Source organism: Corvus cornix, chromosome 8, assembly GCF_000738735.6.
Source record: "Corvus cornix cornix isolate S_Up_H32 chromosome 8, ASM73873v5, whole genome shotgun sequence".
Lineage (NCBI taxonomy): Eukaryota > Metazoa > Chordata > Aves > Passeriformes > Corvidae > Corvus > Corvus cornix.
The window spans coordinates 26240512-26264644 of NC_046338.1; the positions used below are offsets into that span (position 1 = coordinate 26240512).

At 42.1% G+C, this 24133-nt stretch overlaps 1 protein-coding gene and 1 long non-coding RNA gene across 2 annotated transcripts in view; both read right to left on the reverse strand.

The window, feature by feature from the left end:
- The window catches only part of LOC120410417, a 30202-nt gene extending 19944 nt beyond the window's left edge, over positions 1-10258 (reverse strand). The window contains exon 1 of the long non-coding RNA XR_005602543.1: positions 9754-10258. This is a non-coding gene — a long non-coding RNA (uncharacterized LOC120410417). The remainder of the gene's footprint in view (positions 1-9753) is intronic.
- A 1190-nt stretch (positions 10259-11448) lies between these two features.
- NUF2 (NUF2 component of NDC80 kinetochore complex) lies at positions 11449-23531 on the reverse strand. The gene is made up of 13 exons (XM_010409365.4): positions 23319-23531; positions 22335-22409; positions 21345-21421; positions 21124-21185; positions 20162-20259; positions 19675-19748; positions 18351-18447; positions 17369-17431; positions 16553-16690; positions 15540-15680; positions 14569-14744; positions 12534-12669; positions 11449-12305 (listed from the first exon to the last, which is right to left on the reverse strand). The coding sequence occupies exons 1-13, from the start codon at positions 23439-23441 to the stop codon at positions 12156-12158; spliced, it is 1410 nt and encodes a 469-aa protein (XP_010407667.1). The 5' UTR covers positions 23442-23531; the 3' UTR covers positions 11449-12155.
- Positions 23532-24133: the final 602 nt, after the last annotated feature.

Sequence of the window (24133 nt, forward strand, 5' to 3'; positions counted from 1 at the left end):
TATTAAGCAACTTTAAAATTGCTGCAGCCAAGAGTGTCCAAATCTTGGACAGATGTTGGCAGAAAAGAGAAAATATATCTCTAGCTCCTGAGGACTGTGTGTGCTCACCCCACATACAGATATAGATATATATATTTTTTAAAAAACCCAAAACATTTATAAACATTACCTTAACTATAAATTAATGTATTGGTGTCTATAGGAAGTATTCACATTAATAAATAATTTGCACAAAGTCTGTCCCTTTTTCACAACTTAGTGTGGTTTTATTCCTGCTCTGTTTATATGCTCAGTATAGTCCCATTTGTGTTCACAGGGCTGCACCTGCATCCACACCCCATTCACACAGTGCTCCAGAACCCAAAGGCAGAGAGCTCCAATAGATGAAGCTGCCATTCACCCAAAAATATTTATGCACAGACTTCTGTGTATTTTTATATACATCTCTATCTAAAGATCCTACTTATACAAAGTCCTTACACTGGATATATTCGTGAAATCAGGGATATTAACCCTTCTCTCCTGTTTTGTCCAAGAGATGGTTTGCCAGGTCTGCCAGCCATTTCTCGATCAAACATTTCTAACACAAACAGCACACAACATCAGTAAATAAGCCGTGCTCAGCAAAAGTGATCTGACTACAGTCTGTAATTTCTTCTGGGGCAAAATCTGCCCATCACCACCTCATCACTCCTGTCTCTGTCCCCAAACACAAGTGACGTGGGTATTTGCGCTCCAGGCAGCCTTGAACTCCAACCAAGGGCCCAGAAGCAAAAGTCGCAGCATCACTTCAGCCTTTCAGAGTTCCCCAGCCAAGGTAAGAATGTTCTGCTTCACCACAACCAGAGGTGGTCGTGCCCTTGTGTCCACAGCCCTCACACTCTGTAATGGGGACAGGTATGGGTGCATTAGCATCCATTCCATTTTCAGCACTTAGACTTCATAACTCTTCCCATTTTGTCACTCTTAATATTTATAAGACATCTAGAAAATGGTAGATTTTCCTTTGGACCCCTTGTCATTCACAGTTGCTTATCTCCTGGGGGGCAATCAACAGATTTATAACAGCCCATAAAAGTTGTTACCAAAAGTACAGTTTCTTTGTGTGTGATCATTTCTAATACCTCTCAGGCACGATAGCAATTACTGACAAAAGTCAGCCTCTGTTAATAGAGTTTATCTCAGTTCATCATATATCCTTTGTCAGTGGAAGCATTTTGACAAGCCTGGGGTTAATTAAAACCAAGAAGACAATAAAATACACCTAATCAAACATTACAGGTACAGAAATCAATTAGCAGATTTATGGCACTTTGGAGCCCTCTATAACGTGCAAAATTCAAAGAAACTGTCAGTTCCATCCCCCCCAAGACAGTGTAATTGAATTTCTAATTGAAACTATTTTTCAATAGGTAACACAATCCGCAAAGTTTGATTTGCATTAAAGTGGCATCTGCAGAGGACAGAAGAATCTAAAAAAAAATAAAGAAATCCTAGGCTGCTCCTGTTATTACCAGCAATAATTATTATTATTTGCGTATTTAAAATTTTGCTAAAGCCCTTTAGAACCAATGGAGGGGCCAAGTCTTTAGCCAACACAGCTCTAGACTCCAAGATTTCTGTAGGAAGAGTTCATTTGGATGAAAAGGGGGAAGAAGAAAATTCAGGTTGGGCAGAAATGAGAAATAAGATGGGCAGAAAACAGTTTGGGCCTGGTGATCAGCAGGACAAAGCCCAAGTGATGATGGTCCATCCTTAAGGGATGGATACTGGGACCAGTGTGTGGGACAGAGCATCCCAGCAAGTAGGGAACATCGTAACAGAGGGACAAGCTGTGTACTGGAGGATGCTGACAAGAGTTTGGTGACATTCCAATTACCTTCACTGGGATATTCGGCTTTTGTCTCTGGGTGCAAATCTTCACACAGACAGAGCAGCTATTGCCAGTTTGGGCACAGTGCCCACACTGATCTTCACAGAAGCAGCACAGTTCAGGTCGGAAAGGACTTTTCAGGAGATCACCCAGCTCCAAACTAGATCTCAACAAGAATAACAAAATAGGTTCTAAAATTCCAGAGAAACAGTGTTGTTCACCAGAATTTCTCTCTGAAATGCAATGAGACAGAAAGCATAGGCGTGCACAGCTATACAGCCTAATTGCATACAGTACTGCTCAGTCTATATTATCTATATTTTACACTGCTTCATTTCTTCTGCTGCTCATAAGACACAGCTAGGAGCTATCTCCCGGTAATTTACTGGGAAATGGGAAAGACAAGAAATGAAAAGTCAGGAGAAATGAAGATACAAGGTCAACAGAAATCTTTCCAGCACTTGCATCTCTTTCAGTGTGGTGAACCAGATTAACCTCTGATTTCAGCACTCAAATATCCAGAATCCAATATAAACAAAAGTATGTTATTTAAAATGAAATATTAACTATTTGCTTAACTTGTAGTAAAATGTTAATTAAATTTTAATGTTATACAATGAAACAAAAGAAAAAAAAAATTATTGAAATATTGCAAGTCCAAACTCTATTTTGATGGGTTCTGCTTAGTGAGAACCTCAGCAGGAAGAAAAGCAGAAGATATCAGATTTTAAAAACAAAACTCTGGATAACAGGTAACAGCAAAGAGAAAATAATGAATCAATAGTAAAATGGGGCTTTCTAGTGATTTTCTCCTATTTTAAGGAAACTGGGCAAATGCACAAAGCTCTCAAATTCCACCCAGTTCTGTTTTTCCACCCAGCAGCATCTCATCTGGAAGAAAAGCACTTGCAGAGAACATATCCACAGGAGCTTCACAAAGCACTAAACCTTATCCCAGAGAGGAAGGGCATTCCAGGCAACTGCCTTTGCAGGATAAATCAATAAGCAAGGCACAGGGACAGGGATCTTCTCACAGGGAAAACAGCCACCTGTAATAGAGATCTACTTTACAGAGGAGAGACTCCCCACATTACCAAAGACAGCTTTTCATCTGGATAGCACTCGCTGTGAAATTAAATCCTGGCACATTTGGGAAATGGTCCATGGAGAGGTGATTAATTCTATTAGAGGATGTGGAGGGAACGCATTCTTATTTCCTTTGTTAAGGAACAGAACAAGAATCCGGAATTCAGACTGTAACAGAGCAAATCCTTGAAATTGTCGCTGCCATGGACAGGTTACTATTACAGGTCTGTGCCTGTAGGAAGTGACATCAACCTCTGCATTTCCCAACATTTTGGAAGTGTGAAGGCTTTGCTCTGGCTCTTCCTCCCCTCCCATAGTGGCTGCATGGAGAGCTACCTGCAACTGAACATTGCCTGCTGCCACAGACCTCACCGGCCTTATTTCAATAGCATGAAGGAAAGGATCGATCTGGTTTTGCAACCTACACTGTCTACCAGTTCAAAGGTTGTAGTGATCCCAGTATGCCCTCTGGAAGGGAATTGATCTCAGATGGCAGGAAGCATGGAAGTATCACCTTACCATCAACTCTATGAAGGGAGATGTTTTCTGGTTTAGTTTTTTTTCTGATTTTTCTTTCTTTTTTTTTCCAGTTTTGGTTGTTTGTTGTTGGGGTTTTTTTTATTTTAGTTTATTTTTCTTCCTCATCTTTCATTCCCATCCACTACAAGTACCTCTTTTTGCTTACACTGCTCCTTATACACACTGCTTGTTCCAAAAGAATTGGAAGATTTCTGGCACTGAGAAATCAAACCTTTCCCCTGGCCATCACCAGAAACAGCTTTCAGTGCCAGCCCCCACTGGAATTTGCTGCCAAAGCAGAATGAAAAAGGTAGCAGGGAACAGGAGTTGAGAGTAAAAGCAGGTGGATTTGGAGGGCCAAAGGACACATCCAGAGGGTTCCAGGTCCTTTCCTGGCAGGCTGATAGGTGAGAATTGAAGGTTATGATTAAGGTTTTCCTGGTATAGTCTCAATTCTCCCCTGCTGCAAGTGAAGTTTAATTTTCTCCCTCTGTAAGGCTTGTCATTATTTATCCCCCAGATCATGATTTCCCAGTTCTTTCCCCATTCTTGGCTTTTGAAATGCAGGCTGCAAGGCTGGATACGTTCTGCCGGCCTTCACCAAGTACCACTGATGCCATGATGATTTTTTTGCCTTTTCTTTTATACCCCTTTTATAGCTTTTTACAACTGCTGTATTCTTTGTGCTTTTTGCCTGCATTCTTGGACTTGTTTGTCAAGCTAAGAGACTAAACATTTTAGAAGCTTCATAGCTAGGGATCAGTGTGCCCCAGACTCCAAGGTCCTCTCCAGAACACATTTTGTAAATTAAGATAGAATCATCCAGGGGAAGCTTCCCTGGCGGGGGGCCTCATTCGAGCCTCTCATTGGGGGATTTTTTATGGATATGCTAATTATTAAAACCTATACTGTTAGACCAGATCTTTTGTGTGTGTGCATGGAGGTGCATGGAGGTGCATTTGACCTGGACGTGTGCACCTAAGGCTCCTTAAAATAAATACCAAGGTAAAATCCCTTTTTCCCTTCTAACCGTGTTCAACTCTTGGTTTTAAAACCAGGAAAAGGCATCAGCACAGAGCAGTCATATCTCTCCCCCGACCCCACAACTTGCTCCTGACACTCCTATTAATGCTTCCAAGAACAAGATTTCTGTTTAAAGGTGTGTCACTGACTCACTGTGATTCACTCTGAAGCCAAATCCTTCCCTGCAGTACTACTTTTCTAGGCAGCTGTTTCTCATTTTTTTAATCAGATGTTTCCTCCTTAAAGGTAGCATTTGTCAGGAATTTCATCTTATTGATTTCTAACCATTCCTGCTGTATAGATAATATTGAACCCAAAGCCTTCTCTGCAGACTGCTGGTAAACTCGCACCTCACAGCATCTTCCTTAGGCATCGCAAGGGATTATTTCCTGTATGAGCCAAGGTATTTGTGGAGGAGAACTGAACTCAGTGCAGAGAATTTGCAGAACTAGGGGAATTTTTTTTTTAATTTTTTAAAAATTTAAAAATCACTCTCTGACAGTAAGCCGAGGGCAACTGTTCTCTGAGAAATGTTCCTCCCATAAATGTGATCCCACTTGCTAAGCAAATTCAGTTTATGCTGATTTTACAGTGGTGTCCTCAAGAATAACAACAACTGCAGTCAATAATTGCACCAACTGCCCCTTCACACACCCACCCAGCAGCCATGCAGCCCAGAGGAAAGATTCCTTTTGGATGACCCACACTCCAAGGAGAGAGGCCCAAAGTGCTTCCTTGTCCCACCCAAATGATAATAGCTTGATCCTTCCTATCTGGCATTTCAAAAGCCTTCAGAATCCCAATTGCGCTGACCTTTCCACACCCAAACCATTGCATTCCAACCCAGGACAAACCTCTGGTTTTTAATTTTATTTCATAGAATCACAGCCTGGTTTGGGTTGGAAGGGACCTGAAAGGTCATCCAGTTCCAACCCATGGGCAAGGACACCTTCCACTATCCCAGGTTTCTCCAAGCCCTGTCCAACCTGGCCTTGGACACTTCCAGGGATCCAGGGGCAGCCACAGCTTCTCTGGGTAACCTGTGCTAGGGCCTCACCACCCTCACAGGAAATAATTTCTTCCTAACATCCAATCTAAACCTACTTTCTCTCAGTTTAAAGCCATCTGACAGCAGCACAGAGTGCCAGCACAGCAAACCCTGACCAGCTGACACATCTCCACTGACACAGGGCAGGACAGCTCAGACAGAGCCAACACGTGCTCTGCAATATGTTCACTGCTGGTTTAGAGCAGCAGATTACGCCAATGCCCCATTCAGAAGATGTCAGACTGTGTTGGCGCATGGTCACAATGTGTTGTTACATGGCAATTTCCCCCTCAGCCCAAATATCTCTAGCTCACGTTCTGGCCAGCCACTGCAAGGTAATCCCAGGCAGAAAAAAAATCCCAAATTCGTTCCTTGTTGAGTCTGTGTACAACTTAAATCTGTCTTATTTTTTCGCCTTGTATTTCAGCTTTTTGCCTGGCTGCAAGGAGACAGAGGTTTAAGAGGAATACATTAAAAAATGCTTTCTTAACACTAACTGCAAATTCACCCATCTCCTCAGCACTGACACATTTTCCTTCAAAAGTTTGCATCCTTTGACATCTTTGCAGTCCCTCCATGTTCCTGCTGCTGTTTCTCAGCAATAGATAAGAAAACTTCAAAACCTTGCTCTGCAATAATGAGATTCAAAAGAAAAGATTTTTTTTCCCAATCTTTCTACATAAAAAGGCCTGAATCAGAGCCCAGAAGTGCACAAATATTACTCATGTCATTGACACTAAGAAAAGGGGAGCTGTGAATAAAAAATGTTAAAAATTAACACAAGGAGCATTGTTTGCATATCAGAAAAATTAATCTACATAGAGAAGTGTAAGAGCCTGCAATTCAGAAAGCAAAGAATTAGGACAGCCCAGCTGAGAATAATTTTCTAGCCAGTTAATTTAATTGCATAAATCATTCCTTTGTTAGCAATAAAGAGATATAATTAAAATGAGATTGCTTCTCATTTCTATTCTCTGGAAACTAAAGGAATTGATTTTGGGGAAAGCATTCTTCCAAATACCAGATCGGCAAATTACATTTACCTTTTTAGAAAGGCTAAATTATTTTGCGCTAATATCATGGAGGGTTTAATTAATTATAGATCTGCCATATGATCTTAAAGAAATAATTTACTTAATGCCCACAGAACAGAAGTTTCTAAGTGCATGTATCCCTCTGATGGATGGTGTGCAGATTTTTACAAACAGGTCACAAGTTGAACAGGTGGCTGTCAGGATAAATAGCAGGAAATATAATAAATGTTTAAAGATAGGGCATGGTTTGTTAAGAGACATTAAAGCACTGCTTCCTATTTTTTGGGACACACCTGGATTACTGGTCTTTGAACCCCTCTGAAGTGGTTTTCTTTTAAATATTGTAATGATAGTTTTCTGTTTACAAATCTTCAGGGCTCAATAAGCAGCAACAGGTTAATAACAGAACAGTCAGACAGAAAAAAAACAAAACATGAAGTCCACCAATTAAACAGAATATGCTTTTGCTGAATATTGCAGGGGTTAGCCACTGCCAGTCCCTTAACAAGGCTGTAACAAACACATCAGACAGAAGAAATTCTTGGCTGTGAGGGTGGTGAGGCCGTGGCACAGGCTGCCCAGAGAAGCTGTGGCTGCCCCTGGATCCCTGGAAGTGTTCAAGGCGAGGTTGGATGGGGCTTGGAGAAACCTGGGACAGTGGAAGGTGTCCTTGCCCATGGCAGGGGTTTTGGAGCACGATAAGCTTTTAGGTTCCTTCCAACCCAAACCATTCCATGATTCTATGGTGATATACTCAAAATCCTTTGGGATAACTGCCTTCTCTTACCACCCTCTCTTTGTAACTACTTACTATGCAGGGGACCCCAGAAACTGGGAAAATTCTGCCTCTTCCACCCCCTTTCCCCCCTCAAGGGCAGCCCCTCTTGTAAAGCCTCCTCTGCCCTTCCTGCCAGGGGGTACACCAGAGGCAAGGATGAAGCAAAGGCTGGTACTGATATGGGCAGAAGGCAGGGAACAGTATCCATTTCCTCTCTGTTGTTCAAAGATGAGGTCTCTCACATCCACTCTCTCCACTTCTCTGAACAGACACTCCTCTCTACATATTTGAGACCAATAGCCATCTCACGAACATTTGTCATGCTGCCCACTCTCTCAATTGTCCTTTTTGTCAGGCAAAAGCTGCCACCCTTCCACCTTCCTCCACAAGAAACCTCTGCTGCTATTACTGTATCCCGCAGCCGTAGGGAGGAGAGGAGAGAGATCCAGCAGGCAGGAATTGTGCAGCAAGATTGATTTCTTTAATTATTTTACAAACTCTTTTATAGACTTTTTTCTTCATAGTCTAATTGGACAAAGGATCAGCCACCCCCTGGGTGGATTGGCTAGAAATCCTAAACAGCCATTGTCAAAATATTTTCTACTGTACCATAAACATAGTTCTACAAGGTCACAGGGTGTTCATAGTTTATAGAACTTCTGCAAATATCTTCGTGAGAGAGAAGCAAGAAAATTCTTGCTAGCAGCAATATTGTATCCACATCCTGCCACCAAGGATTCCCATTCCTCAGACCTGGGGCTTTTTAACTGGCAGAACACCAGGTACAAATTTAAGTCAGGTACAAATTTAAGTGAGGCTACTTTGATGAACTCTCCAAACAGTCACAGAATATCTTCCACAGATCTCAGGCAGAAGCTCCCCAGGATCAGAACACCTGGTAAGTCTTTCCTACACACAAAAGCTACCCCTGCCTCATAAGCTCTTCCTTTTCTGTGTGCTTTGGAACAGAACAGGAGCAGCCTTGTCTCTGGAATATCATTCCCCATGAAGACCACCACGGTTTAGTGACAGCACACCCATCACTAGGGAGTGTGCTGTGGAGGAGACATGCAAGTCAAGAAAGAAGGCTTTGCATTCAAGAGTTAAATAGAAGATAGATTAGATCTCATCATCTGAGTTTTCCAGGAAAAGTATTGTGTTGCTATGGAAACCCCAACATAACCTGGGTTTTCCCTCCTTTTGTTTGTTCATTTTCTACAAACACTGGCCTCTCCCAGTCCTCTCTAGTTGGACTTGCAGCTTGCAAAAACAGTGATTTTTTTTTTCCTCTAATGTCCATTTCTCCTTGCAAGTACACTTTTCAGTGATTGTCTTTCACAATATCACTGTCCCAGCCTCCAGACTCTCCCTTTGCAGTAAGGACTGTTTGATGTGCTACCTATGAGCAACTCAGATCCTGAGGGAGGGACATTAAAGCTCATCTCATTCCAACCCCTCTGCCATGGGCAGGGACATCTCCCACTATCCCGAGTTGCTCTGATTCCTGGGCACCCTGGCCTTCAACACTTCTGGGCAAGGGGCAGCCACAGCTTCTCTGGGCATCCTATTCCAGTCATGGACACACAAAGAACATAAACTTGGTCTCTCCCTTACAAGACATCAGTGCAGTTTTTAAAAACTGCTACTGGATTTTGCCACTCTGGAGTCACCCCACTATTAGGGGGCAACAGATTGTAGTACCCAAACTTTTTTGGGTTGAAGAAACAGAATTGTGCTGCAGCAGTGCTGATACATACCCCCACAGGCTGTCTTGCATCCACTGACATCAAGTCCACCATAACTGATATTCTGCAAGCATTTTTATGAAAATGTTAGCACTAACCTATACCACAAATAAGGAGAGTCCCTTGACAGTCAGAGAAGAGAGATCAACTCAATGTGAAATGCTATGAATTTTATCTTGTCACAGTTTCCCCATTTACAGCATCTCAAGAAACAGCGTTCCCTTGTTAGCTTCAGAAAAAGGATTTTGCAGGCAACAAGGATTTGGATTTTCAGCTCAAAGTTTTCTTTGGTTTTATTCTCAGGTATCTCTAGCCATTTATTTTACTGCATTGTAATAAGGATTGCCTTTACCGAGTCTGATGGAAAGACCAAGAGAATCTTTCCAAAATATGCTCTAGATACAAGAGACTTCAACACATAGGAGCATTTATCTATCAGATTTCTTTATTCTGCACCTCACAACCTCATGATTTACACACACTTGAGCCTTTCATACTCCCTCCTATTCCCCGGCACAAATAACAGTGAATAGACTCCCAAGGGCAGGCTCCATGTCCTTCCTCCAGAGTAGCTCCTACTTCAGCAGCATCAAGGATCATATCCTTAGCTGGAAACATCTGTCAGTAAGTTTTAACGTGTAGCTTACCTGGTCACCTGGTCCTGGCTAGTCCTAGAATATATGACTATCAAGCTGCAAAGCTGTTATCCTGAAGCTGAAGATTCAGGTTTCCTTTGGCTTCCTCAGCAGAGCTGTGGCAGAAATGGAACATGAATTCATGGCCACTGTCCATGCCAACATCCCCACCAAGTGGCCAGCACACAAGCTCCTCTTTCAGCTCATCCCACTGCCTCAGCAGGAGGGTCCAGGTGAAAATACAAACCTGGCTCACCTAACCTCACCCAAAACCTAAATACAATCTGGCTTCTGAGACAACTCTTTCCAGCCACACTCTGGAGTAAAGGCAAAACAGAGCAGGGATAAAGAGGTTTCCTTCCTTCCTTCCTTTACACTGGGAAAAAGGTGTCACACAGCCTCTTAAAGTTTTGTTTGTGTTCACATGCTGTGCCAAGCCATAATCCACCTACTTCCCACCTTAGCCACTATTATTTTTTCTGCTTGCAGAATTTATAAACTTGCTTACAGAATATTGTTAATAACTCCACACATTTCAAACAAATGTGGCCAGCCCAACCAGTACAACATAAATTTGATACAAGCTTGATGTTGTATACAAAATACTGAAGAAAAAAAAAAAAAAACCCAAAACTAACTACACCTTTAAACAGTAGTTAAGAAAGAATTTAAAAAAAAAAAAAAAAACGAAAAAGAAAATATTGACTAACACTGCCCTCTTGAGGGAAAAGGAGCTGTATTGCCTCAGCAAAGCCCTTCTCCCTTCCCTACCCTTCAGGCCACACTAAACTCCCCCCACTGCCTTGCCATATGGTTCAAGGTGGGTGGAAATTTTTGAAAAGCAGCAGTAGACTCACACGTAGGAATCAATTATCTCTAGATAAAATATACTTTGGTTATGTTTTATTTTTAAGTATTTCAGGTACAGATAGACAGGTGACTGTGGAAGCACAAGAACTTATTGGAAATAAAATTCTGATTTCCAGGGACAGGTTTTTTGTTTCTTCATGAATTGCAGCCTTGTATTTTACCCAACAGATGGTGCGGCAAAATTCCTAGGAGTAGGAACCAGAACCCAGCTTTTTCTTTGTCCTGCAAATTCCTCATCACTGGAAGCAAGCATCATTGCTCTAGCCTAAGAATTTTTATCTGCTGGCTGGAATAATCCCTTGTAGTATCTATTGGAAGCTTTTGGGAATCTCTTTCCCCAGTGCTGCTGCAATATCCAGGCTGTCAGCGCAGCCTCCAACAAGTCTTTATAAGAAAGGAGATACTACTGCAATATTTCAAAGTGTAGTTTTGGGACTTTATGACAGGGTTTAGTGGTGGAGTGGACAGTGCTGGGTTAATGGCTGGACTTGAGCTTAGAGGGCTTTTCCAACCTAAACAATTCTGTTACAGTATTAAAAAAAAAAAAAAAAAAAAAAAAAAAAAAAAAGCTTAAAGCAAAACTTTAGAAGGGTCTGATGCCTCTATAAGAGCTCTAGAAGAAACAAGCACCTGCTGCTCCTAACTGACTTGCTAGCACCTCTGTCTAGTAAGACATGAAGAATTAAAATTTTAAAGATAGCTTGAATCATCCTCCTCCTTTCATCATCAAAGACTGCTCATAGCACACATTCCTGCAAATGTACACTTTTTTCAATTGAAATGTTATGCCAAGTGAGTTAGGGGAGTGGAGAAGGAAAAAATCCAAGAGAAAAAGGGTTAAATATCCTTATATCAAGGAGTGTAAAAATCAACATTTTATTTTTCCAAATAATTAAAACCACCGTGGCACACTGAGTGCCATTACAAGTTAAGGCAAAAAACATCAACCTACAGTTTTTAAGAGCATCTTAACACAGATGAGGGTTCAATACCCCACAAAGTGACATAATGAGTTCAAGCATTGAGAGAAAGTGTACTGTTAACTAAAAATATATTAAAATGATACTTCTGAGTGTTTACAGTTACAAATAATTATGATGAGAGTAACTTGGCATTTAGATGGATGCTACTGCTCTGTCAGGATTTCATCTTAATTGAATAATGGTGGTAGAGTAGCACCTGTTACTGACTTATCTTGAACATTCAAGACAGACCAAGGCAACAGATGTTCCCAGATCAAAGTCTGCAGAAGAGTTTCTACAAATGCAGGGTCCTGTCTAAAATGTTGAGCAGTTTGGTGTTAGCAAGACTTGCAGTATTATCACTAAAACCAGGTGCTGACTGAAACAATAGAAACGGAGTGTTTTCTTATCCATCAGCAAACTCATGACATCAGGATGCCTGGAAAGCAAAACGTGTTCTGACATGGTTTTTGAGAAAGCTAGATTTGCCTGGAATTGTCATCCCTCCCATGCAAAGCAGAAGCTCTTGAGTTCAGGTATGAGCACAAACATAATGAAAGTGGGATACAAGTGCACACAGGCTTAAGAACTACTTCCAGAAGACTGAATGCTGAACAGCCCTCTCCTTATTTCATCAACTTTTTCTGCTCTTGAGGCTGCATAACTCTTTACTGCCTTAAGGAGAGATTCATGACACTTCTCCAATATAGCCTTCCAAATTAGGTGTATTTCCTAGAAAGAGAAGAAGGAAAAAAAATTCCATCAGCAAAATTAAGTCCTTATCAAACATGAATGTTGAGTGGTCTGGTGGACTCAAATTATTCCAATGGTATCTCATCCATGGCTTAAAGAAGCAGAATTCACAAAACAAAGGGGAGGCTGTTTAGAGGATCATTGTACTGTCCACACTACAACAGGAATGTAAGAAGATTCGTTTGGGGGGAGGAAAAAAAACCTCACCTTGGCTTTCATTGCTTTTTCTTCAGCATCCTCCTTCAGCTGCTCAATTTCGCCCTTCATCTGCTTGATTTCCTTGCGGATGGCCATCACTTTGTCATATACAGCACCCCTCTTCTCCTGGACTTTGTTAAAATGTCTAAAGGTGAGAGAAGAAGTTAGTACTGAGCCTTTTGACCAATTCCAGATTAAACTTAAGCCCACCACGAGCAAAACTTGCATTTTATGAGCATAAAACCATCAGCTTCCAGAAGCAATGATATACAGAATTTACTTTTTCAGAAATTAATGCAATTTTTAAACTAAAACAACTTAGATACAAGAAGTGAAATTCCAAGTGGAGTTAGAGGATTATGTTGAAGATCCTTAGTTGCTTCCAATCAAGGCAACTCAAGTGACCTCAGTGGAGCCAGCCCAACAGACAGCTGGACATTGCCCTCCTGTCTTTGAGTGGTGCAGGTTAAAGCAATACAGCTGCACTTGATGTTCCAGCATAACTCAATGTCACACACTTTCCTTAGCCAAAGAGCTCATCCCACAAACCTAAAGCTCCAGTCCCATACATCTACATGTTATCTGCAACACCCAGTCCATCATTTCACTGCATCCCAAAGACCAAATTACATTTCCCCAGCTTGTAGGAAAATTCAGATGGCTCCAGCTGTGAGCCGCCATGTCACCAGCAAAGCCTGAGTGTTGGAACAGGAGACTGACCTAAAGTGCAAAAACACCTACCAGGTCACACCAAGCATTTGTACAATAATGACACCTAGAATTGTAGCAGCATTTCTGGGAAGAATAGGTGAAATAACCCATACTTAGTAGGAGCCCATATACACCTTCCTACCTCAAGGGATTAGTCAGGACACATTCTCTTATTCACCAGCAAAAACTCCTTTTCAACCAAGGTTACCTCCCTTCCTCTCTTGCTTATCAAAGCATCTAATTTTATCACTCAAGGGAAATACCTGACACATTAAAAACAGAAATTGGCAGCAACCTTTGACAAAAAGGAGCATTAGATCATATTGTTTTCATCCCTTAATTAAAAGCTACTATTCACAGAATCATTTAAGTTGGAAAAGACCTCTGAGATCAAGTCCAACCTATGGCCAAACACCACCTTGTCACTTCAAGCATGGCACTTAGTTTTTCCTTAAACACCTTCCTGGGCGACCCATTCTAAGGTATAATCACCCTTTCTGTCAAGAAATTCTTCTCGATGTCCAGCCTATTTTCCTTCCAAATAATCTCCTTTAGCTGGTACAATACACTAAGTGCCATTCTGCACACCACATAAACCCTAAGCATGACTAAATCTTACTCAACTCTCTCAGCCATGTGGAAGAAGCTCCCTTCCATCACAGCTAATCCACTCAGCCAACGCTTTTCTCTATTCCCTTTCCTATCTGTGTACAAGAAAATTGTTTTAAAATAAATTTTCTCTGTAACAGTTCATCACTAACCTCACAGTGAAGCCAGGACCTTACAGGGCTGCAGTTTGATCCTGCAAACACAGCCCTGAAAGCCTTCAGCATATCAGAGGAAAGAAGAGGGGCTGGGAGGCTTTGATCAAATGACACTTTTCCTTTTGTTTTAGAAGCATCATGTCAGGATAATGCTCCTCTGAGATGTGAGCCCCATATCCCCATGGGTCTTGAACATCTTTGATAATGAGCAAAAGTGGCAAGGGAAATTATGAAAAATTCATGAAAGGCAAATGGGGCTTTGTTGAAGTCTGATAAGTTGGAAAATTATCCCAATGTGACATTCTCTTTAAGAAGATAAAAGAATCAAGAATAAGCATTATAAATTAAATTAGTGCTCCAATAAAAGAATTGCTGTCAAGTCACATTGCAATTACTGATTTGAGACCCCAGCTCCCTGCCTGCAGCATTACTGGTCTTCATACAGAGCTGTCCCACACTGCTCATTTTCTCCTTACTGCTAAGCTGTGTGTTTGTAGCAGACATGGACTTTGGCAGCACATAACAAAGACATAAAGCAGCATCAGGCAGAAACATCAACTCCTCCGTACTCAGGCACAGTGCACTTGTGCTGCTCAACATCTTCACGCATCTTTTTAATCTTTATCTCAGCTGTAGAAAGTCTCTCATGTTTTGCAGTGACCATTCTCTTTAATGACATTTCATCTGTCTTGGCCTTTTTCAGCTCTACCTGAGCACTCTCAATTTGGTCCTCCAGATTTCTGACCTAGAATACAGAAGTATAGAAATAAATGAAATAGAAATAATCCCCCCCTCCCTCCCCCCTTAATTTATCAAGACAGCATACCCTGTAAATGTACTAAGATTAGAACTAGCTGGCTGCTGTTTGAAGATCTGACTGCCAACTCATCCTCCCAGTTCACTAGTCTTTATCTGATTATAAATACATCCAAATGGACAAGACCCCATCCCTTAGGATGACTTTCAGAAGTGACTGTGACTTCTGCTATAGCTTTTTGCCAAAGGTAATTTGAACAAATGCTATATATATACACCCAAAAAGACTCCATACCGTTTTTCAAATGCTCCTAACAACTGCATTCTCCCAAAACCTGGTAGCAAATAGCAAGGTACTGTATTGTGACAAACATTTCATCAGAGAATGTCTGGCTTAGTAATATTAATAAAGTTAAAGGCACTTAAGATGTCACTCTTCCTGAAGCAACAATTTTTTGTTCTTAGTTTCCACTCTCAAGGCAGAAGAAACTCAATTTCACTTTTATTTTCCCATCATTTCCTACCAGCAACCCCAAGACAGTTCCAACTACTTTAGGTCAGGTTTCTATGGCAACAAAGGCTTTGACTATTCAAAGTGGTCAATAGGTAGTGCATAGTACATTAGCTAGTGCCACCCAGCAAAGCAGCAGCAATGTTTTATTGACATTTTTAATAAAAATATTGGAAGCTTCAAAATGTTGTACTTTACAGGGAAGAGGAGAGAGGGGAACATTGCTTAGACATCAAATTCTCCCTGACAGGATATAACTTGGATAATACAAACCTCTGATAATATACTGGCCAGTCTCTCCACATTTGCTCCATGTCCTTCCATCTTCTTTTGGTATGACTGCACCTCCAGTTGGCATGATGGCAGAACCTCAACTAGGTCTCTGTAACCTTCATATTTCTCAATAACTTCTTGCTGTAAAGAGAAAAAAATACTTAATAAATAGCTCCAGAGTTCTTTTATATAGAACTAAAGCATATTGACTTTTGAACCCTTCCCTCATTGTTTAAAGACACTAGAAGTAATATTCAAGAGTTAGTGAAATGAGCTCTTTACTTTGCAAAAAAATTTTTTTAAAAAGCCATTTCTTTGGAAGCACAGAAGAAAAGGTGACATGCTAGTGGTTTACACTGAACTAACCAGTTTTTTCCAAGAGCTTTCAGAAAAAAAAAGCAGTACTGTGAAAAAACTCTACACTGGTAAAACAAGAGTTATGTAAAGCTTTGTACCTGAAATCACAGCAATCAAGTTTAGACCTTTGGAGCAAAAATACCTTCAGAGGCAAAGTGCAAACTTCACTGATATGTGAGCAATCATAAACCACAATAATGAGTGGATATTATAATTAAAAAAAACCTAGGAAGGAAACTCAGTGTTCAGCATATTAGTGGAGACAGCCATCAATTCCAGAAACATGAATGACAACAGAATCACTATGAAGCACACATTCTAAATCCAAAGGTATTTGGAAGCTGACAAAATACTGTTTGCTCTTGAGAGCAAACAGACAGACAGGTATAGATTCAAGAGTTCTACACCTAGTTTTACAAGTGACTGCAATCCTGCTTTTTAAAAGGAAAAAAAAAAAAAAAAAGGCCATCAAAAATAAACCACCACTTCCACCACAAACCTTCAGTTTTCTCTGAAGCTGTGCTTTCATTTCAGACTAACCACTGTCCTGCTGATGTTTTGCCATCATTCAAGAAGCAGTTGTAGATGATGACAGTCCAGTAAAACATGCTTTTTCTAACAGAATACCTCCTTATGTGGACAGAGGAAAACCTCACCTTAGATCTCTTCAATTTCTTAACAGTCTCTTTCATCAGTTCTTTGGAATTTTTCAGTTCTTCTGGACTCTCCACAATTTTGGATTTCAGCTGCTCTTGTTCTTCTTTCAAAGTAGCCATAGTCACTTTAAGCTCATTCTAGTTAATAAAACACTGTCAGTATTAGTGATTAGGTGAACAAAGAGGAATTGTGTAGCAAAGTTTGCCATGATCTTATGACTAGACAGGTTTTTGGTGTGTAGTCATTTCTCATTAGGAAGTTCTAAAAATAAATTCTTCTAAACAGCATTAACAAATCAAAGCAATTAACAGCCCATTTTGCTTCCCAGATTTGCTTACAGTGGTGCATAAGAACAGCAGCTAACTAGTATTTTCCACAAAGAGCCTGCCAGCTAATCCTAGAATGGTTTGCATTGGAAGGGACCTTAAAGATCATCTAATTCCAACCCCCTGCCATGGGCAGGGACACCTCCCACTGTCCCAGGTTGCTCCAAGCCCCCTCCAGCCTGGCATATTACCAGCAGCTCTCTCCCTCAGAACTCCTCACCTAGGGAAACTGAGGCAGTCACTGCAGTGTTCCAGAGCCAGCTCTATCAACATGGGAGAAGAGCAACAAGTTTCCTGTAAGGCCTCTCAAAACCTGCTGTTTTGCCTCTTTAGCCCACTCTGTGCATGCAAGGTAAACCCCCAGCATCTCAGAAGTCCAGATTACTAGTGACTTAATTCCAAGAATAACCTGATCCTAAAAAGAGAGGTGATCTCTCAGTTGATCTGAGATCGAAGCTGCAGCCAGCACCCACACAGAGGTGTACTCACCAGTTTTCGGGTGCTCTCAGCAATATCCGTCTTCTTCTGAGAAATCACTTCTTGCAAAGCTGTCTGAAAAAAAGCACCAAGCTTTTTTGTAGGATCTCTACAGCTGCTACCTGCCTTATCCCTTCTATCATAGACCTGTCTACAGGAGAAATCCCATTTTGGGGTCCTTTGGAATGCCATAACCAGCAGACAAAACTGCAGTCTGTAAGATTTCAAAGCCTGGAAAGGAGGATATTGTGATGAAAGCCACTGGAAGCACTAGGGATGCAGCCAGCAGTGGGTAACTAGGATTAGGGATAAGAGACTGGCCATCCCTATTCTCATTGACCCTGGCAGTACTATACCCCCACAACTTTCTTTGCCAGAGGCCCTGTTCTTCAAGGAAAAGTCTAATTTAATGTAAGGTCCCAAATAATAGTCAAACACATGGTTAATAATATTAACAGCAGAGACATGACTTGACATAGAAAATAATAATCTGTGGTCAGGATTTTTTGTTTTCTCCCAAAGGAGCTAAAAAGGTTATCTATGAGATCTGAGAAGCAAATTTCCATTGCTGAAAAGTTACCTCTGCAATTAACCCTACTCTTTTTGCCAGGCATTCCCTCGGGTGACCCTTCTTAGGCCTCATTTCTCACCATGGCTCACCTCCAGTTCTAATTCTTTGAATTCAAATGGAAAACAAAGAGGAACATACCTGTGTTCCTGTTTGGAAGTGTGATGTGTATCTCCCAAGTCATTGCAGAAATGCATTTCAAAAAAAGAGTCAAATATACTTTTGTATTCCCCAAGTCTGATTTAAAGCACATTTCACATTCCTTACAGTGAAACAAGGAGGGGTCTGACAGCATTTTGTTAAAACGGCCATTGTTTTAAATCAGAAAAGTCCCCTTTATCTGCTTAGGTAGAGGGAAGGGAATAAAATCAAGAGAAGTGAGGAACCCATATCAGCTTTTCAGAGAAATACAGAACAAAATCCTACTTGTTTCCGACGATAGTCCTGCCTTAGCAGCTGCTCCAGCTCCCGAATGCTCTCTGTGAGCTGTTTGACCTCTGCCTGGTGTTCAACTGGGACTGTGCTAAGGGAAAAAAAGATATTGGACAGCTTCAGCAACATTATAGCCCAGTCAGAGTAAATAAGACAATCACTGTCTCCACATAGTTTACAGCCAGTAACTTTAGTAATCAGAGCAAGACAATCTCAAATTAATACATCTTATTTTCCTTTTCTTATAAGATTTTGCAGTTGAAGGATAATCTAAAGAGCTATTTCAGGAAGAAGTGGCACAAACATAACAGAGGACTAAGTTTAAAGATCATGTTAAGCAAAGCATGAAAGTACAACACTTACCAATTCCAGTGGTGATTTTCATTTATGAAATTTGCATATTACCTGTCATACAAATAGCTTATATTCGTGTAGACCTATCCTAGCTAGAGAACCCCCTGTGTAGCGCACACCAAGAGCAGCTGTCAGAAAAAAACCACTTTGTTTTGAAAGCTCTCTTGGAAACCAGCCATTTCTTCATCCTATTATCCACAAGCAAAAACAAAACTTAATGGTGCAAAGACACAGGCAGTAGGGCTAAATGGCCTGAAACAGAGATTGTGGCAAACATATCAAATAACTAAGGAAGACAACTTTACTTATCTATTAAGTTAAAGATGGAAGATGTTGAAACAGCTGTTGAAGGGGTAAAGACACATCACTAAAAACTAACTAAGAGCAAAAAGTTTCACCCTAGTCCTCAATATACAAATACAGGATTCCCTCAAAACAACCATACACTGTAAAAGTAATTTTTTTTCTCTTCCAGAAGAGAATAAACACCCCCAGCTCCCTCAGCTGTCCCTCATCAGACTTGTGCTCCAGACCTTTCCCAGCTTCATTGTCATTCTCTGGACACACTCCAGCCCCTCAATGTCCCTCTTTGTCTAGTGAGGGGCCCAGAATGGGACACAGCACTCAGGGTGTGGCCTCACCAGTGCCCAGCACAGGGGGATGGTCACTGCCCTGGGCCTGCTGGCCACACTTGCTGATACAGGCCAGGTGCCATTGGCCTTCTTGGCCACCTGGGCACACTGCTGCATCTTGTTCAGCTGCTGTCAACCAGCACCCCCAGGTCCTTTTCTGCTGGGCCACTTTCCAGCCCCTCTTCTCCAAGCCTGTAGCACTGAACCAAGTTATCATGACCCAAGAACACTCTACACTCAGACTTGTTGAGCCTCACACAACTGGCCAACTGATCCAGCCTGAGCAGGAAAGGCAAGCAGTGCATCTCACAGTGCTTACTCCTCACACTCACTTCAGTTTCTCCAGTTTCATTGCTGCCTCCCGATTCACAGCCTCCAGTTGTTGGTGTTTCTCCATAGCTGATTTCTGTAAGTTAAATATTTAATTTTAGACCAGTGTAGTTTCTCTCTGGGCTTCTATAAGAGCCTTGGTCATCATTATTTCACATGAAATGCACCATCTCTGAACTACTGAGACATTCAGAAGAGAAGCCACCTACAATTGTTGCACCCAATTTTTCTCAAAACAATCCAATGTGTTAATCCTTCACTTACCAGGCTAAAGTATCAAATAAGTTATTGGGGAAAAAAAAACCTTTCAGTAATATCCTAACTAATAATCAGTACCTTCCTGCATTACTTGGTGTGGTAATTTTACATTTAACATCCCAACATGTTACATAAACCTGAAGTTGAATCACAACCTTCATGCTGCTAATTCAAGGTTAATATCAATTATACTTTTATAGGTATCTGGAATAAAACAGCATGCAGTCTTACATAGTTCAGTTGTAGCTCCAAGTAGACCTCACGCCGGAATTCCTGGAAGTTGACAAAGTTGAGGATGCCACTCAAGAAGCGAACAGTTCTCTTTGTTTCTGAAATAGGAATTGCAAGAGCTCACTGAGCTGGTTTCCACAAGCATTGCAATTGCTTCAGAAAAGCTGGGCAAAGCGTAATTCAGAGGAGACAGAAATTACAAAACACAATCCAAATCAGCTCTTCCCCCATTCAGCTTGCAAAGATTTCAGACTACACAAAAACTAGCACCAAGCTGATTACAAACTCTGAGCAATTCTGTGTAATTTAACAAATTAATAATGGCACCTGGGAGAAAAGGCTGTTAACACACAGCCTCCCATTAAAACAGAAGCCAGAGAGAAAGAATGTCAGTCTTGAACTACAGCTCTGAAGAGAGCCTCTCTGTAGCTATCAGCCTAACTGAAAGCAGCAATTTGAACTGCAGAGACCTTTTGGCTTTATTCCAAGCAAACTTTCTGAAAGATGATTACAAAAGCTTTGAATGTCTTAGACAAGACAGAGCCAGAAGTGACAGGGTTCTTTAGAGTAGCCTTTTCCAAGTTGTTTGTGTTGTAGCAGAATCACCACAACTGGGTATTGAAAGGAATGGAGCATAGGCATCAGCGTAAGAAATCCTAAAGCATTCCAGAGCCATCAGGGTAATTTTCATCACCATCTATTATTACACCATTGTAAGTATGTCATAGCCCATCTCCAGATCACCAGTTCAACAGACTCATAGCATTCAAAACTGCCCTCAGTTATTGACCTGCATCAGCCCACATAAGGGATAAGAACTGCTCATTTGAACCAGTTTGTTTAAGGGTCAGAAGAGCAGCAGGAAATCAGGGACACCAGATGCCCGTAGAGAAAAACCACCTGGAATATCAAGCAACACCCAGTACCCCAGGAAACACAAGGATTACAAGGCACTTGCTTACTTGGGTTTAAAATATCAGCAATTTGAAAGTCATTAATCCGGCACATTGGCAGCAAGTGCTCCCTGCAAGGAAACAAAACAACCTCAGCTGCAGTGACCATGACTCAGGTTTTGTGACCACCACTCAGTTCTCATCCTATTCTCGTCTGTTACAAAACAGATCTTGTCCTCTCATCCCAGAGCATTTGCCCAGCAAGCACAAGACAAGCATCTTCTACTTACATGTGAATATACAAATTACAGACAGGTAGAAAGCCTTCATAGATCTGTGGGTACATTATGTCAATGTTGACTGGCATCTAAAGAGTAAAAAGAGAGTCAGTGCATAAGTAGAGAATACTTAAAACAAAAATTACACAGCATTTTTCACAGCATAAAATAATTCCAATAGATTAGAGGACGATCTTCCATTCACTGAGGATGATCTTCCCATCCACAGGGAATACATATTAAAGGCTGAAAAATGTCATCAAGTTAGTTAGCACACAATTTTAAGTGTCAACTTTGCTGGAAAAGATATAAAAAGACAATAATAACTAAAGAAGAAACATTACAAACTCTGGAACTCAATCTAAACTCTGTTCCAATTTGTTCATAACTTGTGCAGCACAACAGTCTCTGCATTATACAGCTACCAGCAAGAGGCTCCTTCTTTAAACACCCCAAAATTGACATACTCAACTGCTTTATGAAGAAGTCAGGAGAATGTAGTGGTACACTTGTCCCCTTTCTCTGATATTTTAAACCTCATAGAACAGCATGGCAGCTGATGTCACTGCCTGGGAAGAACAGAGTTATCTTGTGTACATATGCTCTTCCCTTTCAGTTTATCCAGAAATCCCATGAGAAAAAATCATCTCACTTTCAGGGATCAGTTCTTGCCTAACAGTAGCTAAATTAACTGTTAGTCAACGAGGTATCAGCCTCTCCTTACTTTCCTCTCAGTTAACACAGGCGTGGACATGATCAAATATCAAAAGCAACATTTACATTCCTTCCAGATCAGTCCAACCTCCTCCAGCCATGGCCAAAGGCAGATGCCCAACAGCCCAGGATGGATTTTCAAGGCTGGTCATGGCATCCCTCCAAAAGTTTGGCCAGTCCCTCCTATGCCTTACAAACATTTCTGGCACCCTCAGCATCCCAAAGAACAGGTGAGTCCAATATTCTTTTCCTTTAATATCCCATCACCCCTGCCACAGGCAGCCCTACCATGAAGAAGTGCTCTGGGCGGATCCCATACACTTTCTGCAGGATTCTCATGTAAATCAGGTGTAAAATGTCAAGCTGCAGGAAGAGAGGATATGAATCAGTATTCCATATGTTTGATTACTCAGGGCTCCCAGACCAGGCCATGAAAGCATTCAGCTTTTAACACATGAAGGCTGATTTCACTGAGCCACCACAACAAACAAGTTTCACTTTTCAACATTTTGCAGTTCAAGCATTACTTGCTCATAATTCAGTTTTAAGGCACAGCAGTCAGCTGGGACAATTACAGCCCTGACTGTGTACACCAGGCATTGGTTTTCATTACACTGCTGCTTCCTGAGCAGTTTCCAAACCAAGCAATGCCAAAAACCTAAAAAAAGTCACAGAAATCATAATCCTGTAGCAATGAGTGCCCTTCATTAGATTATTAAAATGAAGAGGAAACAAATCACTTATAAGCTAAACAGCTTTTCATTTATAGCACTAATCCATGATCAGTTTTGCTTCTTAAAAACCATCTAAACACGCAGGGCCAGAACCTTCCCACCGCAGGCTCAAACACAAGGAATAACAGCACTAGTAATCACTCCGAGGCATCAATTCCACTTTAAAGCCACTTTCCTTCCGCCAGGGACACTCGCTAACATTAAATGCTCAGAGAGATGAAAGGGGATGAAGCAGGGAGGAGTTTAAAAGCAGAGCTTCGTTTAAAAGCACTAAATTGATCAGGCGAACTAATGGAACTATGCGACTTTACCAGACACCGTTATTCCCACAGAGCTAGGAAAGACAGGCCGGGTGCTGCTGGTGACACCACCGCGCTTCCCGGCGAGGCCCGAGCGGCGAGGTAGAGCCCTGAGACTCCTCCGAGCCCAACGCCACACCGTTCCACCCAACCCCGTGGTTACACAGAGCGGGGCAGCACGTCCGTCCCACACGGGAAGCGGGCGGCCTACGGAGCCGCCCTGCACCCCCCTCACGCACCTTGGTGTTGCCGAACACGTCGCCCTTAACCAGGTTCCGGGCCTCGGCGCCCTCCAGGATGTGCGAGCGGAGGTAACTGATGATGTCGTCGGGGCTGTAGCGGGGGAAGGTCATAGTCTCCATAGCGGCAGTAGGGACGTGGCGGCGACACAACGGCAGCACTGGCGCGCGCCCACCACTTGAATCCGCCGCGACCCACGCCCGCCCCTTGCCGACCTATCAGAAGCCGCGCCGTCACTTCGGGCGGGGCTTGGTGCGTTCGCGCCTTCCCCTGGCCTATCCGCGGGCAGCGCTATCGCGAGAGGGCGTGGCTTGGCAGGCCCCGCCCCGCCGCCGCCGTTGGCCATGAGGGGAAGGGCGGGGTGAGGCGGTGGCGTCCTTTCTCTTCCTTCGGCCGCGGCTCTCAAGGCCTCCGGAAGTTGTAGGATCGCTGGAAGGAGCCTTAAAGCTCACCTAGTTTTCCCCTGACATAGGCAGGGACACCTTCCACTATCCCAGACTGCTCCAAGCCCCGTCCAACCTGGCCTTGAACGCTTCCAGGGATGGGGCAGCCACAGCTTCTCTGGGCAACCTGTGCCTCATCACCTTCCCCGGGGAGAATTTCTCCCTAACATCCATTCTAAACCTGCCCTCTGTCAGTTTAAACCCATTCCCTCTTGTCCTGTCATTACCTGCCTGTGTAATGAGTCACTCTTCCTCTTTTCCATAAACCCTTTAGGTGAGGTCTCCCCAGAATCTTCTCCAAGTTGCACGGCCCCAACTCAGCCTGTCCCCATACCAGAGTTGCTCCAGCCCTCTGAGCATCTTCATGGCTT